Source organism: Geotrypetes seraphini, chromosome 9 (genome assembly GCF_902459505.1).
Source record: "Geotrypetes seraphini chromosome 9, aGeoSer1.1, whole genome shotgun sequence".
NCBI classification, from domain to species: domain Eukaryota; kingdom Metazoa; phylum Chordata; class Amphibia; order Gymnophiona; family Dermophiidae; genus Geotrypetes; species Geotrypetes seraphini.
The window spans coordinates 50,901,991-50,920,906 of record NC_047092.1 but is presented as its reverse complement, the minus strand read 5'-3'; the positions used below and the strand labels follow the sequence as shown (position 1 = coordinate 50,920,906).

Genomic DNA, 18,916 nt, shown 5'->3' with positions numbered 1-18,916 from the left:
CTGTTAGAGTTCAACTAAATGCAATTGACATCTCTCAGCATCATATTAAAGGTAATCTTATTTATGTTTGCCTTTAGTTGTTCATTTTATACAGGGTTTGCTTCTAGTAAAGCATCCCATCAAATCCCCCTGCTGAGCCTTGGTATCAATGTGGAACTAATCCCATGTAATAAAAGCTTCCTTTGAGTCCACTGAACTTGTGAGCTATAATACCTGATTCAAAAGTTGTATTTTGGGTGTCATTCACTAGCATGTAAGAACATAATAACATAAGCATTGCCCCTGCCGGGTCAGACCAGGGGTCCATCGTGCCCGCAGTCCACTCCCACGGTGGCCCCCCCAGGTCCATGACCTGTAAGTGCTCCTAACCTACAACTTCCATACCCTGTTAGCCTAATGTCCAGTGAAGTAACCCTCTATCTGTACCCTGCTATCCCCTTTGCTTCCAGGAAGTCATCCAGTCCCTTTTTGAACCCCATTATTGTACTCTGTCTTATCACCTCTCCTTGAAGCGAGTTCCAGGTGTCCACCACCCGTTGAGTGAAGAAGAACTTCCTTGCATTCCTTTTGAATCTGTCTCCTCTCAGTTTTTCTGAATGACCTCTTGTTTTGTTGTCCCCGCTAGTCTAAAGAATCTGTCCCTCTCCACCTTCTCTATGCCTTTCATGATTTTATAAGTCTCTATCATGTCCCCTCTCAGTCTCCGCTTTTCCAGGGTAAAGAGTCCCAGCTTGTCCAACCGATTAGCATATGAAAGGTTCTCCATGCCCTTTATCATCCTTGTTGCTCTCCTCTGGACCCTCTCGAGTATTGCCATGTCCTTCTTAAGGTATGGCGACCAGTATTGGACGCAGTATTTCAGATGTGGGCGCACCATTGCTCGATTCACTGAGCTCTAGGTATTAGTGACTAATCCACCTTGCACCAAATTTTCAACAAAAGGGTGATTCCATGATTGCCACCTAAGTTTCTGCCTCGGGTCGTATCATATTTCTACCTTAACCAGTCAATCATTCTTCCTTTTCACCAGGACACGTGCCGAAATGTCCAAAACACTGACAAAACATCTTATTTTTGCTAAAATATGCCCCTTACATTGTGACCCTGTTGCCAAACTGCTTATCCACTCTCTCATTATCTCCTGCTTGACCTTAGAAAGGTATTAACCCTTTCAGGACCATAAGGATCGTAGGCCATTTTTTGTGGTTTTGACAACATTTTTATGGTAAAAAGGGCTTGCAGATGCCAAAAAATTGATTTTTTTTGTGAAATATCATTATTTTTTTAAAAAAAAATCACACTTCTGGCTTATGGACAGTGTGGCAAGTGAATCTTCTCGTCAATCTGGCAACGACGCTAATGAATGAATGTCGGAACCAGTTTGTTTACATAAAGGCAGTATCATATGGAATCCGTACATATCAAATTTAGAACTGTAGTCTATCCCAATCAAAATTTATAGGATTTTAAAGTTATGGGACAAATATGTCCCTTGGTCCTGAAAGGGTTAAATGGCTTATTAAGTTTATTAAATGGCTTATTAAATGGCTTATAAAGGTATTAAGTTGCCCACTTGAAGTCAGCTTCTACAGAAGAGATTTATGAGCATAAAGTTGTATTCTGGACTTTGGTCCACACCTCTACTGTTTGGAAAGAGATTCTTCCCCCCCCCCCCCCACCCCCCAAATATGTATTTTATTGATTTTAAACAATACAAACATTACGGAATCACCCAAAAGCATCCCCACTAAGACAAAAGTATAACAGTGTCAAATTGAAAACTCAACAAAAGTTATCCAAAGGAGTCCAAACCCTCTGAATAATGAAGAGATTCTTGACATGATAGTAGTTTGACCATCTGAGCAGCAGGAGGTTGCTTCGATGCTTCCCCTGCCGGCTCCGTGCTTGTGTCAGAGTCGCTTTTCCAGCAACTGTTTGGCTGGGATTATGGCAGATCTCCATGAAACTCATTTGCATGCAAAGTCATTTGAACACCGAGAGCCAGTTTTAAATCAGACAATTTATTGGCCCCACAGCAACCTACAGGATTTTAATTATTTTTGTGCATCTGGGCCTTAGTGGAGAATTCATGAAAGGGCATTTCTAGGGGTGTCTTTAGTGATTAGTGTGTACTAACAAGACTGTGAGCGCCAACGCGCTTAACACTCTTTCATAAATTCCCTCCTTAGGTTCTATTTTGTAACAGGATACCTAAGTGATCCTACATGTAACAGCGGGGGAGGGGGGCATCCATGTGGGAGAGGCATAAGTGGGCCATGGCTGCGTCATCAGGTGATGCACACGTAGCTTATAGCAGTGATTCCCAACCCTGTCCTGGAGGAACACCAGGCCAATCGGGTTTTCAGGCTAGCCCTAATGAATATGCATGAGAGAGATTTGCATATGATGGAAGTGATAGGCATGCAAATTTGCTTCATGCATATTCATTAGGGCTAGCCTAAAAACCCAATTGGCCTGGTGTTCCTCCAGGACAGGGTTGGGAACCACTGCTCTAGATTAGGGGTAGGGAACGCCGGTCCTTGAGAGTCGTATTCCAGTCGGGTTTTCAGGATTTCCCCAATGAATATGCATTGAAAGCAGTTCAAGCACATAGATCTCATGCATATTCATTTCATGATTTCCCCAATGAGTATGCATTGAAAGGAGTGCATGCACATAGATCTCATGCATATTCATTGGGGAAATCCTGAAAACCAGACTGGAATACGGCTCTCGAGGACCGGAGTTCCCTACCCCTGCTCTAGATTCTATTTATTGCATTTTTATAATTACAACAATCTTTGAAAGGAAACAAAAAAAGTAATAAAGAAACAAATTTATCAAACTGTAAGAGTTTGTCTAGTAAATTTAACAGGCTTTTTATAGCCTACTAACAAAAACAAGATGATTGAAAGGTCATGGAACAGTTTTTCTAGAAAAGGGTAGGATAGAAAGGAAAAAAAACAAATCTCCTTTACCTTCAAGTAAAAATCCTAACTGAACAACATCATAGAATACTTAACAAATGTTCTGTAAGGAAATTATGCATTTACAAGTTGAAAGGTCACCCCTAAAGAGAGAACTGATTGTTTAATTCCAAAAACTTCTTTCTTCAAACTTGTGTTCATATAAATAGATTTGGAAAGAGAGAAACCTTAGTCCCATAGAAAGTTGTATCCTTTGTTTTATTATAAGGTTTCAATATAGTGCCTTTATCTTTCTGAAAAACCAATGTCAGTATTAGAGTAGATCTGTTCGTTATTTCTTCTATCAAAGATTCCAAAATCGCAGAAGCATCTAACGGAGCATTGATCTCTCTAGTATTTGTCCCAGAAGGCAAAAATAAATCTTCTGAAGTAGAAGGGACACAGTTCCTGGATACCCCAACTAAAAATCAGATTGAGGGAAATTTAGAACGATTTCAAGTTAAGATTATGAATATAGTTTTCTAAATTCTCAATTTTCCTTAAATACCAGAAATTATCTTGTAAATATGATTTTGTTATTTTCATTTTAAGAGCTGTCTTCTCTAACACAACAACCTTAGAAACATAGGTATTCAATTTGCCTTTCAGCTCCTTCAACTTATTTTTAGATGATAAAGATATTGCAACAAAGGAGAAGCATGCATTATGCAAGTTCTGAATTGCTGTCCACAGTATATACAATGTTACCACTGCTGGTCGCTCCAGTACCTGCAGTGATCCAGCAAAATCCATCAAAGTTCATGAAGAATTAGCTGAGGAGGTTTCCACCATTTCTGAACTCAGCAGCCCAGTGTTAACCATAGCGTTGCCCTCTGAACTCATTATACTGCCCTACACTGGGATCGGCATCTGAGTAGAATCAATTGCTCTGGATTGTACTGGAATTGCTTTGGGGAATTTTTAGATAGTTTCTTGTGGGTATTTATTTTCTTGATTAATAGGTGGGAGGGTGGGGGAAAATAATTGCTTATTACTATATGTAAGTTTATTGTGCTTTTCGTGTAATATTATATGTACATGAATTATTTGTATGCACAATTGTAGTTGGAAAATTTAATAGAGATTATAAAAAAAAAGTCACCCAAGTTGAATGCTTAAATTACAAAATCCTAATCAAAAAAACATTTTTAACCCCCTCTCCCCCCCAAAAAAAAAAAATGTTTGTACTGATACAGAGATTAACCATCCATAACCTAACTCGATGGAGAAGACTTCAGTGTCACCAGAGAACTACCCTGACTTCAAAAAAATTATTTATTTTGAAGTAGGAGGCACATCAATGGAGTTTTTCTGACCAAGGATATGCCTCCTATTTCAAAATAATTTTTTTGAAGTTAGGTTAGTCCTAAGGATATTTCATTTGATATATCCATGGTGACACTGAGGTCTTTTCTCCATCGAGTTAGGTTATGGATGGTTAATCCTTGCATCAGTATACAGTATATATTTTTGTTTTCTTAATCCATATAGGACATTACCTCCTATCCCATGCAGGGCAGGATTAACCAATAGGCCAAGTAGGCACGTGCCTAGGGCCCGAAATGGTCAGGGGGGCCCGATGAAGGAGGGCATCAACATTGTTTTTTCCAAACGGCGATAAACCCCTCCAGCATCGATTGGCAACGCAGGCTCCACCCCGATCAGCAACACGGCCCCCCCCCCCTCATCGACGGAAAGTAAGACAAGAAAGCAATGCGGGTAAGAAAGGCAACGGGAACTGTAATTGTGCAAGCGGTGCTGCTTGCCTAAAGCTTCTCTCTGACGCAGCTTCCTGTTTCCACTTGAGCACATGGTGGGGTGGGGGGGGCAGGGGGCCCAATGTAGTTGTGTGCCTAGGGGCCCTCGACAAATTAATCCTGCCCTGATCCCATGACTTTCTAATTTTCTCAGAAGTCTGAATTCTCTCAAGGGCTGTGATTGCTGACTTTATAGTATCCCCAGCTCTGGCTAGCTGTGAGAGTAGTATTAAATCAAACCCAGAATCCCTGCACTTGCACTGGAGGAGCAGCTTCGTGGTTAAAGCAGCAGCCTGAGTGCTAGAGAAGCCAAGGTTCAAGTTCTGTTCATGCTCCATGTGACCTTCATACTTTAGGGGTTCTGGGCTGGATTCACTCTAGTGCGCTAGTAGGACATATTTGCTAACAGAGGGCTAGATTTGAGAAATTAGAATGTTTATGTTTATTTAAAAAAATCTTTTAGACCACTTTACATAATTCAGGATAAAGCAGTTTACATCTTAAAAAGCCCCAGGTACATTAGATAGATTGTGAGCCCACCAGGACAGATAGGGAAAATGCTTGAGTACCTGATTGTAAAACTGCTTAGATAACCTTGATAGGTGGTATATAAAAACCTAATAAACTTGAAACTTAAAAACTAAGAACTCCATTTAAAGACAAAAAAGGGTGGAGGGGCATTTTCAAAACATACGTCTAAGTCCAATTTGGACATATGGCGCTAAATGTCCAAAGTCAGCAGTAAGAAAATGCCTATTTTCAAAAGGCAAACCACCAAACATCTAGAAATATATATATATATTTTTAAATCATCTATCTGGACGTCCAGGCCATTGGAACGCCCAGACCAACAGGATGTCTATCCGTATACCACATTTTCGACCAAAATTTCATCCAAGTCCCAATTGCCCAGAACAAGACCATTTGGACATGGGAGGGGGCCAGTCCTATAATGGACTGGCCACCCAGACATAGCAACAGTGCTGTGGGGCACCTTAGAGGGCTGTGAACTTCACATAAAGGGTGCCAGGTAAATATCTCACCAGACTCCTTTATAGGCTGATCTGACAAGAGATGTTTCATGCTGCAGAATGGGTTTTTTTCCTAGAGATTTAAGGAGCATAAGCTCTGGAACACGTTGCCAGAGGATGTGGTAAGAGCGGATAGCGTATCTGGTTTTAAGAAAGGTTTTGGACAAGTTCCTGGAGGAAAAGTCCATAGTCTGTTTTTGAGAAAGACATGGGGCAAGCCACTGCTTGCCCTGGATCGGTAGCATGGAATATTGATACTCCTTGGGTTTTGGCCAGGTACTAGGGACCTGGATTGGCCACCGTAAGAACGGGCTACTGGGCATGATGGACCATTGGTCAGACCCAGTAAGGCTATTCTTATGTTGTTAATAACACCAAGGACTTTAGATGAGATGTGCACAGTGAGCGTTGTTCCTGATAGAAGGGTTAAAGAGTTGAGAACTGATTGTTGGACGATGTGAAACCAGAGTAATTTGGTCTTGGATGTGTTTGAGTTTGTTGTTATTTGTCCAGATGGAGATTTTATTTATTCCATATGCAATTTGTTCAGGAATATTTGTGATTGTTGAGTCTATTTAAATAAGAAGATAGATATCATCTGTATAGGTCAGGGGTAGGCAATTCCGGTCCTCGAGAGCCGGAGCCAGGTCAGGTTTTCAAGATATCCACAATGAATATGTATGAGATGGGTTTGCATGCACTGCCTCTTCTCATGCATGTTTATTGTGGATATCCTGAAAACCTGACCTGGCTCAGGCTCTCGCGGACCGGAATTGCCTACCCCTGATATAGGTTAACAATTGTTCTCCATTAAGAGAATGTGATTTCTCCATGGGAGCTCATGAATAAGTTGAACAGGACAGGGGAAAGAGGGGAGCCCTGAGGAACTCCACAGAATGCTTCCATCTTTGGGAGAAGGTGTTGTCTTTCTACATGATGTATTTTTTGTTAGTTAGAAAAGACTTTAACCAGTCTAGCACTGGCCCTTCAAGACCAATTTCACTGAGTTTTGTTAACAGAAAATTATGATCAACAGAGTCGAAGGATGCTGAGATGTCGAATTGTAGAAGGATTGCTTGATTCCCTCTTCTGAGTGTTTGCTTGATGGCTATTAATGTGAAAAGCAAGAGTTCTGTGCTGTGTTGGAGCCTGAATCCGTAATGTGGAAGACAAGTGTGTTTGTCAGTATAATTGTTGAGTTGCTTGTAAACTAGGATTCAAGCAGTTTGGTCAATATTGGGATTCCAGCGATTGGTCTGTAGTTGGATAGTTGGCGGGTAGAAAGAAAAGGGTGGGAGTGAAGGGCCACTACTCGGACTGGAGGAGGGTCACGAGTGGTGTTCCGCAGGGGTTGGTACTTGGACTGCTGCTGTTCAATCTATTTATTAATGATCTAGAAACAGGGACGAAGTGCGAAATAATAAAATTTGCAGACGACACCAAACTATTTAGTGGAGTTAGGACTAAAGAGGACTGTGAAGATTTACAAAGGGACCTGAACAAACTAGGAGAGTGGGCGACGAGATGGCAGATGAAGTTTAATGTAGAGAAAAGTAAAGTCTTGCATGTAGGAAACAGAAACCTGAGGTACAACTATACGATGGGAGGGCTGGTAATGGGTGAAAGTACCCAAGAAAAGGACTTGAGGGTAATAGTGGACAAGACAATGAAGCCGTCGGCACAGTGCGCAGCAGCCTCTAAGAAGGGCGAATAGAATGTTAGGTACTATCAAGAAAGGTATTACAACCAGAACAAAAGAAGTTATCCTGCCGTTGTATCGGGCGATGGTGCGCCCGCATCTGGAGTACTGCGTCCAATATTGGTCACCGTACCTTAAGAAGGTTATGGCAATACTCAAGAGGGTTCATTCAGAAAAGAGCGACACGATTGATAAAAGGTATGGAAAATCTTTCATATGCTGAAAGATTAGAGAAACTGGGGCTCAAAGCGGAGACTTAGAGGGGACATGATAGAGACTTACAAGATCATGAAGGGCATAGAGAAAGTGGAGAGAGACAGATTCTTCAAACTTTCAAAAACTACAAGAACGAGAGGGCATTTGGAAAAGTTAAGAGGGGACAGATTCAGAACCAATGCCAGGAAGTTCTTCTTTACCCAGAGGGTGGTGGACACCTGGAATGTGCTTCCAGAGGGTGTGATAGGACAGAGTACGGTATTGGGGTTCAAGAAGGGATTAGGGGATAGAAGGGTATAGATAGGATTACTATACAGGTTCTGGACCTGATGGGCCGCCGCGTGAGCAGATTTCTGGGCATGATGGACGTCTGATCTGACCCAGCAGAGGCACTGCTTATGTTCTTATGATGGTATGAATAGGTTTGCATATTGAGTTTTGAGTATTGGAGTAAGGACTATGCTGCCCATTTGATGAGGCAGGTAACTTTAGTTAGGGTTACCAGATGTCTGGATTTCCCCAGACATGTCACCTTTTTGAGGACTCTTGTCGGCAGTCCAGTCAGCTTTTAACATTTACAACTTTTGTCTGGGGAAATCGGACATCTAGTAACCCTCTACTTGCTCACCTATCCAGAGTCCTCCTCCTCCTCCCTCTTCTCCACCCACTGCACACAGTGCTCCATTCTTTCACACCCCCACCACCCCCGTGCATTTATCTGGAGTCCTCCTCCCCCCTGGCGGGATCCTGTGCTTGCTCATCCAGTGCTGCTGTAACTCTTCAGGCTGTTGGCAGTGTGAGTGAACTAAACACTGCCTTCGTCAACCCAGAAACTTTCTCTCTGCAGAGGAAAAGCTTCCGGTCAATGAAGGCAGCATGTTTAGTTCACTCACTACTGATGGCACAAAGAATTTACAGCAGCGCTGAATAAGCAAGCACCAGATCCCGGGATGGGGAGGGAAAGGAAGGAATGGTGCCCTGGATCTGCAGGGGAAGAAAGGGAAGGGGCAGATACCAGAATGCAGGAAGAGGGGAAGGGAAGAAGAGAGATTTTAGACCACTGGATGGGAAAAAGGGGGGGTAAGAAGAGATAGATGTCAGACCAGGGAAAGGGAGGAGGAAGGAGGGATTCCTGACTAAGGTAGGGGGAGGAGAAAGAAAAGACAGATGCTAGACCACAAAAGGGGGAGAAGGAAGGAAGGGAGAGAGATGCCAGACTGTAGTAAGGAGAGGAGAAAAATCCCAGACCATAGGAGGGGGAAAGAGGGAAGACAGATGTCAGACCACAGGAGAGGGAAATAGAAGGAGGAGATGGTACACAGGGATGGAGGGGTGGGAAAGGAGAAAAGGAGAAGATAGTACATAGGAATGGGAGGAGTGGGGAAGGTAAGAAATTGGAAGAAATGTTATTTATGAAAAGATGGGAATAGGGGAGAAGATGGTACACATGGATAGATGAGAAGGGAAGACATGGAAAAGAAGATAGATTTGAGGAGGAAACACAGAAATGGAAGAACGCTGAATGTTAAAAGTTAATGTGAAAGATGGATGTAGGGCAGAAAATGAAGAAGGAGAGAAAAACAGCAAATGGATAAGAAGGCCCCAGTGGAAACATAGTTAAGAGCACAGACAGAAGGAAGTGCAACCAGAGATGGAAAAGATGAATAGAAAAATAAAATCACCAGACAACAAAGGTAGGAAAAGTGATTTTACAGAATTTAAGTCTTGCTGTCTATATTTTGCACTGTTTAGAAAGAAACATATTTTTTTCTATTTCTCTGGTATACTGCACGCAGAGCCTGGCATCTTTGTGTATATTAGGACATTTAATTTGTGCTCCTGTATTCGCATAGGGTTTATCTGTGTTCTGCACTTGTGACCAAGGCCAGGTGTTCGGGTAGGAATGAATGTCGTGGGTGGTGTCATGGGCCCCAAGTAGGAAGATATTTGTTGGCAGTTTGTCCGGGTTTTGGAATGCCCTGAGCTCGGGGCCGCATCTGGGGGGCCTCTGCGCGTGTGCGGATGTCGATGTGATGTGCATGAGCATGATGTCATCACATAGACATCCATGTATTCATGGAGGCCCTCTAGATCAGGGATCTCAAAGTCCCTCCTCGAGGGATGCAATCCAGTCGGGTTTTCAGGATTTCCCCAATGAACATGCATTGAAAGCAGTGCATGCACATAGATCTCATGCATATTCATTGGGGAAATCCTGAAAACCCGACTGGATTGCGGTCCTCAAGGAGGGACTTTGAGACCCCTGGTCTACATGCAGCTGCACCCTGGACACATTTTCCAATAAACTGCTAGCTAATGCACCTGAAATCATCTATCAGTGGTTAACATTTCTCAATTCCTTATTCCACCAAGGTTAGGGCTACCAGATTTCCTTAAAAAAAGGACACTTTGATCCGCCCTGTTCTGCCCCAGCCACGCCACAACCCTGCCCTGCCCCATTCCGCCCTTGGTCCCCCCCCCAAGCTCCAGGCTACATCTAGACGCAGGGGTCTCAAAGTCTCTCCTCGAGGGCCGCAATCCAGTCGGGTTTTCAGGATTTCCCCAATGAATATGCATGAGATCTATGTGTATGCACTGCTTTCAATGCATGTTCATTGGGGAAATCCTGAAAACACGACTGGATTGCGGCCCTCGAGGAGGGACTTTGAGACCCCCTGGTGTAGACAGTGTGATTTAATTTGTCATGACTTCTGATACAGTCAGAGGAGTGAAATTGTTTCCGATTCAGTCTGCAGGACAGTGACCTACAGTTATGGGTTTGTTTGGTAAGTTGAGAATTGTGCTATTGGTCATCTAGGTCAGTGGTTCCCAACCTTGTCCTGGAGGACCAACAGGCCAATCGGGTTTTCAGGCTAGCCCTAATGAATATGCATGAGGGATATTTGCATATAATGGAGGTGGCAGACATGCAGATCCGCTCCATGCATATTCATTAAGGCTATCCTGAAAACCTGACTGGCTGGTGGTCGGGTTGGGAACCACTGATCTAGGCTATGTCTTCTTGAATCTTTTTTTATTTTATCCAAAAAGTAGTTGACTAATTCCTAGCATTTGGTTGGGAAGAGGTGTTTGATCGGCCAGGTTTCGGGGGGTTGGATGGTACATTACATTAGGGATTTCTATTCCGCCATTACCTTGCAGTTCAAGGCGGATCACAAAAGAATTATCAAGGATGTATTACAACAAGAACTTACTAGAAAAAATTTTAAAAAAAACCCAAAACAATTTGGACATTTTCAAAGAGTGAGAAATGGGGTAAGGTTATTTGTTTGGGGTAGTTGGCTTTAGTGAGAGGTGGAGTTTGAGACTTGCGGTATTATTTCTTTTTTCAGAGTTTTCTTGAAGAGTATGGTCTTTATTTCTTTTCTAAAAGTTTTGTAGTCGAGGGATGCCGTCAGTAGATTGGCGATTTGGTTGTCTAGTTTGGCTGCTTGAGTGGCCAGGAGGCCATCATATAGTTTTTTACGTTTGACCTCCTTAATTGGGGAGTATGAGAAAGGGGTGTGAGTTTTCCTATGTCTGGTTGTGGTGTTGTGGATGAGGCGATTATTCAGATAGATTGGACTGTCTCCGTATAAAGTCTTAAATAGTAGACAGTAGAATTTAAATTGTATTCTTTCTGGTATTGGAAGCCAATGTGATTTGAGATGTGCTTCTGTAATATGGTCATGTTTCTTCAATGAGTAGATGAGTCTTAGTGTTGTGTTTTGGATAGTTTGTAGTTGTTTTGTTATAGTTGCAGGGCAAGGGAGATAGAGGATGTTACAGTAGTCAAGTAGGCCTAGTATTAGGGATTGAACTATGAGCTGGAATTGAGTTTTTTCAAAGAATTTACGAATTTGTCTTAAGTTTCCATGGTACTGTGCACACAATGTGGAAACTTTTCTTGGAGTCAACGTTTCTACTTTCTATTTCTGTGGCAAAGTATCTTTTTTTTGGATTCAGCTACTTGGTATTTGTATGCATTAATTGCTGTCTTCCAAATTATTCTGTTTTGAGGACAGACTTTTCTTCCACTGTTTTTCTAGTAATCAGCAGGCTTGTTTTTCTGTTTTTAGGGATTCAGTATACTGTACCATGGTGTACATTTGGTAGAACATATGGTGCAGTGGCTCAGAGGAGCAAGGGAATCTAAAACCTGAGAGATGGAGGTGTTCTAATGGTCAACCTTATCAGTAGGGTGGTTATTGGTTTGGTGGATGCGATCTGTGACTTTGGTCCAGAATAAAGCAGGGTCGATCTTACCTCTGGTACGGATTAATTTTCTAGTGATATTCCTGGAGGTGTTTCTTTTAAGTAGAGGTTTATAGTGAAGGAAAACAAGTAGTGGTCAGTCCAGGGAACTGGAGACCAGCTGACTATAGAGCTAATGTGCAGAGGATTGACCGTTCTAAAGTCTAATGCGTGTCCTTTCTCATGTGTAGGACCTGATGAGAGTAAGGTAAGGTGGCTGTCTTGGATGACTTTCTTGAATTCAGAAGTTATTGAGCAAACCTGGGACTTTAGTGGTAAGTTTAAGTCTCCTAGGATTACAATTCTGTTATATTGACACACAAGGCATTATCCCATTATCATGTAAAACATCTATTATCGAACTGTAATGATTACGTTTCCCAGGACAGTTCTGGAGTTCTACAGTCTGTGTCTCGTATATGGCAAGACAGATCAAGATAGCTTTCGACAGCACCTCCAGGAACTGGGAAGCAGGGCCAGTGCAGAGGAGATGGGTTTTTGGGTTTTTTTTTTAAGGTCTGAGTCTTGAAAATGGTAAGGATGAATCAGGATCAAGCATGCATATTTTTTATACCACGTTCATATCGTATGCTATGAGTACAGGTCCAGGAGGAGGGGAAGACATTGTAAAGTGGAATGTAGTAAATAAACCCCTTCCTTTACTAACGGGTAGCGCGGGTTTTAGTGCCAGCAGTGGTGGTAGCTGCTCCGACGCGCGTAGAATTCCTATGAGCGTTGGAGCAGTTACCGCCACTGCCGGCGCTAAAACCCGTGCTACGCATTAGAAAAAGAGGGGGAAAATGTTGTAGTAATACTGTTGGATTATTAGTTCAATAACAGTTTGATAATTAATGAGACAGATGGGCAGACTGCATGAACCATACTACTATTACTTGTATGTTCGAGAAATAGCAGTACAGTACTCCCCCGATATTCGCAGCAAATCTTGAAAAACCGCAAATACGTTTTTTCATGGGGGAGATTGGAGAGGGCAGCGGGAGAGGCAGGAGAGAGCAGCCGGAGCGCCGGCGAGTGCAGGAAATCACTCGCTGTATGCCCCGACCGCCTCTTCCTGCACTAAGTCGGGACTTGTCCAATCAGGAGCTGTGTGTCAAAGCAGCTCCTGATTGGATAAGGCCCGACTTAGTGCAGGAAGAGGGGGTCAGGGCATACAGCGAGTGATTTCCTGCACTCGCCGGTGCTCTGGCTGCTCTCTCCTGCCTCTACCGATGCCCTCTCCTTGTCGGCGGTTCGCGGTCGGAAAATACCGCAAATGACCGGGACCGCCAACCACAAACGACCGGGGGAACACTGTATATGTACGTCTCGTTGTATTGTACTGTATTGAAAGTATGTCAGGTAGTAGGAAAGTATGTCAAATTGTACCCTGTCTCGTCCGCATATTATGTATGTTACTTGTAACCCGTTCTGAGCTTGTTGGGGAGTACAGGATAGAAAAACGAATTGAATAATTAAAAATATTTATAATTTCTATAGCACTACTGGATGTATGCAGTGCTATACATAGCATATGCAGGCACTTTCTCTGTCACTAGCAGGCTCACAATCTAAGGTGTTTTTTTGTATCTGGTGTGATGGAGGGTTAAGTGACTTGCCCAAGGACACAAGGAGCTGAGGTGGAAATCAAACCCAGTTTCCCAGGATATCAACTCACTGCACTAACCATTAGGCTACTCCTCCATGCAGGTATTTGTCCCCGTCCCCGCGGTTAACCACAGGAAACCATCCCCGTGTCATTCTTTAAGGAAAGAGGGAAGGATCAGAGTATGAATGACCCTTAATCCTTGCTAGTGTGGAAGGACTAAGATTGAGATAGACACGAAAGAATAATGCAGGGGACAAATTCTGTCCCTGTGTCATTCTCTACTAGTTCTGGTGCGGCAAATGTGGCGTCACCCATAGGAATTGATGGGTTGCATCACATAAAGAATCACTACTGCAGGTTTGTATAGGGAGCCCTTACTATGTTTCTTTGTAAGTTTATATCTTATTTGTTTACTCATTTCTGTTCCACCTATTACCTAGGAAAATTACAAATAAAAACATATAATTATCCATGATATAACTAAAAACATTGCAAAAAACAAAACAAAAAAAACAAACCAACCCAAACAAGACAGACTGCCTTCAGCAAAATATCAAGCCAATGCAATTTCATGGTGACACCAAAAGCCTGTAGGGGAAAAAAGGCATGTTTTGAATTTTTGATGAGAATTCTTACTTTTATTAATCGTAAAGGAGGTTTGGGATATTTTTATCAACAAATTATGAATGCACTTAGACTGTGAATGTTAAATCATTCTGTACAGTACACCAATGATGATACTCTGTGGTGAAAGGTGTCTTAAATTCGTATTTAATTCTATGCAGGTATTTGGTTTCCCATAGTCGATGGTCCATCATATCATCTACAGTACCTTTGTTAGCCTTTATAAAATAGGCATGAAAGATATGCCTACGTGCTTTGATGATTTAGGTACTTTGTGATCAAATTCCCCTTCACCAGGGTAATGTGCAAGGCATGTCCGGTTTAAAAATGGCCAGGTTGAAATATGGCCAAAATTGCACATTGCTGCCATAGGCTGTGTACTTTTTAAAAATCACATTAAAAAGTGGCACTCCAGTGGGTGTGCTTAGGACAAGCTGAGCAAAATAATGCGCATACCTGAGATTCCCAAATGTTCCCAAATGAGTATGTGCTAGGTCACCTCCACCCATCCATCTGCCCAAATTATCAGGGGCAAAATGTGCAGGTGCTTTTAACGCACACATTGTGCCCATGTTCCCTGTTATAGGGAGGTGCAGTATGGCTGCCAAAGCAAAGCACTAGGACGATCCATGCTAAACCAGTATTCTGCAAAAGGCACTCTATGCAAAGTGCCCTTTGCATAATACTGGCTTAGAGCAATTATTGCTCTTAACTTTGGGTGTGAGCGCTTATGCCTGATGGAACTGGTGTAGAGACGAATAAATGACACTATTTAGATGGTTGGGTGACTAAATTCCAGAAACGTTCTTCACCCACCTACGCCTATCCCGTGACCCTGTCCCCTTTTGAGTTGCACACCATAAAATTTAGTCTAAGTTTTAGACATGTTTAATATGCTGATTATATGGTTTTATTAGCTGCTGTTGTAATTTTATATGGTTGGTATTGTTTTCTGTTTGTTATATCTGGAGCCTTGCTTTTATATTCTGCCCTGAGCTGGTTCTTCCAGTGGCATGGAATTAAAATGTGATTAAATTAAATAACCTGCACTAGCTCCAGCCTCTTGGAACTCTGTCAGCTCCCTTTGTCTGTCAATTATTTTGCAAATCATTTGTCAACCTTAGTGCCAACGCTTAAAGTAAGACCAACAGCTGGTACCAAAGCTTCTCAGTTCACGAGAAGAGTAGGAGTTTAAATGGCCGACTGCAGCCAGATTTCCAAGTAATTTGCAACATTGCTCAGATACTGTACGTATATGCAAATCGCAGATCTGGTGTGACAAAATGAACTGTAGCAATTTTTCACAGTTCCCCAGATGGGTTCTCTTGTCTCTCTACTTTTGCTTCTAATTGGGGGCTGTGTCAACAATTAGAACCCTTTCTCTACCAGGATCTTGTAAGTCTTTCTGTTTGAGGTCTGATATGGAAAATAAAAACAGATGATCCTGATTTGACAAACAGGCTTGAAGCCCAAGTGATCATCACTGGACAGATGTCCTGCTACAGACTTCCATTATTCTGTTTTCCTTTCTTCTTGTCACAGAATGCAAAGTCTGGAGAAACCCTTTAAATCTATTCAGAGGAGCAGAGTACAACAGGTAAGGGTTATGGGAAATCTAAAAGTTAGGCCTTAAAATTCAGATAAGAGTGGTGGGAGTTTTCTGGCTCTTCCAATCATGTCACCGTATCACTGAGAGAGAAAATCAGAAACCATTCTTTTGCAGAAAAGAAATTGTACAGAAATGGTTGTTCTTATGCATACATGATTTCCACTCCAACCCTACTTTCTGCTGCCTTCAGAGTCACCGTCCACGATATATATAGTCTTGAGTTTGACTTAAAAGCAGTCAGGTCAGTATTCAAAAGGGCCTATCCATGGAACTTTCAGTGTTCACAGATAAGCCCATTGCTTTCAGTTTCCCGCCCCTCTTAACAAATAACGTTTTGTTCTCGTCGATATTTGTCCCAAAGTTATGCAGATAAAATGGAGCAGGGCCAAAACATCCAGATAGTGGTTATCTGAATAACTTATCCACAGGCGGCAGACTTGAAAGTTTTTTTTTATTGTGCAGATTGGTATACAGTGCTATATAATTGTCCAATACTTGTTTTATTGAGAATCGGATAACCCCTAATGCAGGCAATTGGGTCAAAACCTGGCCAAGTTAGGTCTAATGTCAATAAATTTGAATTGGTGACAGTCTTAGCTGTTTTTCCTTCCTTTGGCCACCTTCACCCTCTTGGTTGCTATACACATTGTGGAGGTTTCTTCCCGCTTTTTTTTTTTTGGCTGCATCCAAGATTGCCAGGACCAACAAATGAATAAGGGGAGGGCAGTGTCCTAGAAACTAGAAGGTAGAGGAGTAAGAATCTCCTAGTCTATGGAGTTAGCACTGAGGGGATATTCTATAAGGATCCATCGATTTTTAGGTGGCAGGAAGCCACATAAATGATGGCATTCTAATTATTTATTCATGTAAATGGCCTTTGATAGAATACTGACTAGTGGAAAAGAATGCACTCTGATTTGATGGCATGTACTTTGCCAATCGATAGAGTGTGGGCAGAGCACATAGGTACTCATGTAAGTAATAGAATTTTAACATTTATGTGTCTTAATGTACACACATTTTTGGCCATTTGCACTAGTATTCTTTAAAGAAAAGTAGACCTCTGCCTTTCTTTAAAGAATAGGCCTGTAATAGGTGCCACGAGGAGTGCCTTTAATAGGTGTCCTGGTGCAGATTCAAGTACCCTTCACCGACCTACTTTTTTTATCTCGGACTGTGAGTGCTGAAATGTATCTGTCCACTTGCATTTCTGGACTGTAGATGCCTGTTTTATTTTTCACTGGTATATGCCAGGACCGGCTGCATCACCTATGATCCTCTTTCTATTTGAAACAAGCTGCTCAGTAAAAGCTTTATTTTTCAGTTACTTCAGCCTGTTATGTTGTGTTCTTTTCTTTACAACAATGCTTCAAAAGCCTAGTGCCCTGTTTTCTCACAAAAAAGGGATAGATTGATAGATTCAAGAAAGTGCCCACAAATTAGGCACAGAAAATATGGGCTCTAAGTACCAGTTCTGTAATGGCAATTATGCTTCAAGTTTTTATTAAAATTTGATAAATCACCTATCCAAATCCTAAGCAATGTAAAAGGGAATTAACAAATAATTTAAAAAACTCACAAACACATTAACACAAATTAAAATTGTCATTATAAAATAGAGTGTAAGTATACATTAGTCTAACTTTAAGCATGCAGCCTTACGCCAGTTATGCGTGTGATAGTATTCTATAACTTATTTATGCAACCACAGGACACGCCTCCGATCCACCCATGTGCACGCCCCATTTGTAGCACGCCACACATTACCTGGAATTACCAGCATTAGGCACATTACCAGCATTTAGGCACTGACTCCCGAGTCTATATAATTGGTCAACAAACCAATCAGCACAAATTAACAAGCAATAATTGGCACTGATTAGAATTTACACACACAACTTCCTAAGGTATTCTATAAAGTGGCGTGCATAAATTCTAGTGTGTGGCTCTGAAAAGGAGGCGTGGCTAGGGGAGGAGCATAGGTGGGTCATGGGCATTCCTAAAAGATAGGTGCACTGTTATAGAATATGCCCAATCCATGCACATTTAGGCCTGATTTTCATTGGCATAAAAGCCTGCATTTAAATGTTAGCCGTGCAGACAGGGACTACACATGATTCTATAAACCGTGCCTCACCTCTGGAGGTGGTTTATAGAATAGCCCTAAGCACTGATTTTTCGGTGCCAATTTTGTAAGTGATATAGGACTAGATTCACTAAGCAAACCGATCGTGTACTGATCGGTTTGCAACCCGATTTCCCTCTAACCCGATTCACTAACTTCTGTCCCGATCACTCACAGCTCCGATCCTCCCATGCAAATTACCGTAGTAAAATCCCATGCAAAATAGCCATGCTGTCTATCTAAACTAAACTAAACTAAAACTTGAGTTTATAGACCTTGTCATCTCTATAACAATAAAGCTTGACTCAATTTACAATAAAGAAAATAGAAAAGAAAATTAGAGGGAAGAAAAATTTTACCGTTTGCAAAATAACCAAGTTTTTAAATATTTACGAAAGGATTGAAGATAACTTAGTTCTCTCAACCACAGAGGAATATTGTTCCATAATTCAGTTATTTTGAAAGATAAAGACTTCCCCAATTTACCGGTAGAGGCTATGACTTACAGGGAAGGGAAGAATAAGCAGTGCATTTCCCCACATCCATTTCTCTTTTAGGAAGTTATCCAACCTTTTTTTTTTAAACCCTGCTAAGCTAACTGCTTTCACTACATTCTCTGGCAACAAATTCCAGAGTTTAATTGTATGTTGAGTGAAGAAATATTTTCTCCGACTTGTTTTAAATCTGCTACCTAGCAATTTCATTGTATTTCCCCTTGTCCTTGTATTTTTGGAAAAGGCAAACATGCAACTCACATCTACTCGCTTCACTCCACTCAGTATTTTATAGACCTCCATCTCCTCTGAGCTGTCTCTTTTCCAGGCACCTAATTTAACCATTAACTTCCATTTTACGAAGCCGCATGAAGTTTTTATATCGCCAGCCACTGTGGTATTAGCTTTGACGCTCATAGAGTTCCTATGAGCGTTGGAGCTAATACCACCGCAGCCCATGATAAAAAAAAGCCTAACATGGCTTTGTAAAATGAGGGTGGAGTGGGGGGGGGTGTTAGGTATGCAGCTGACACTA

At 41.9% G+C, this 18,916-nt stretch overlaps 1 protein-coding gene across 8 annotated transcripts in view; it reads left to right on the top strand.

The window, feature by feature from the left end:
- Window positions 1–18,916, top strand: part of ST7 (suppression of tumorigenicity 7) — a 323,411-nt gene that overhangs the window by 242,757 nt on the left and 61,738 nt on the right. For 7 of the 8 annotated variants that reach the window (XM_033959032.1, XM_033959029.1, XM_033959035.1 and 4 more), the window contains exons 4-5: window positions 12,115–12,198; window positions 15,696–15,750. In XM_033959032.1, coding sequence (XP_033814923.1) covers window positions 12,115–12,198; window positions 15,696–15,750 — 139 coding nt within the window. The remainder of the gene's footprint in view (window positions 1–12,114; window positions 12,199–15,695; window positions 15,751–18,916) is intronic. The other variant, XM_033959031.1, reaches the window with a different exon arrangement.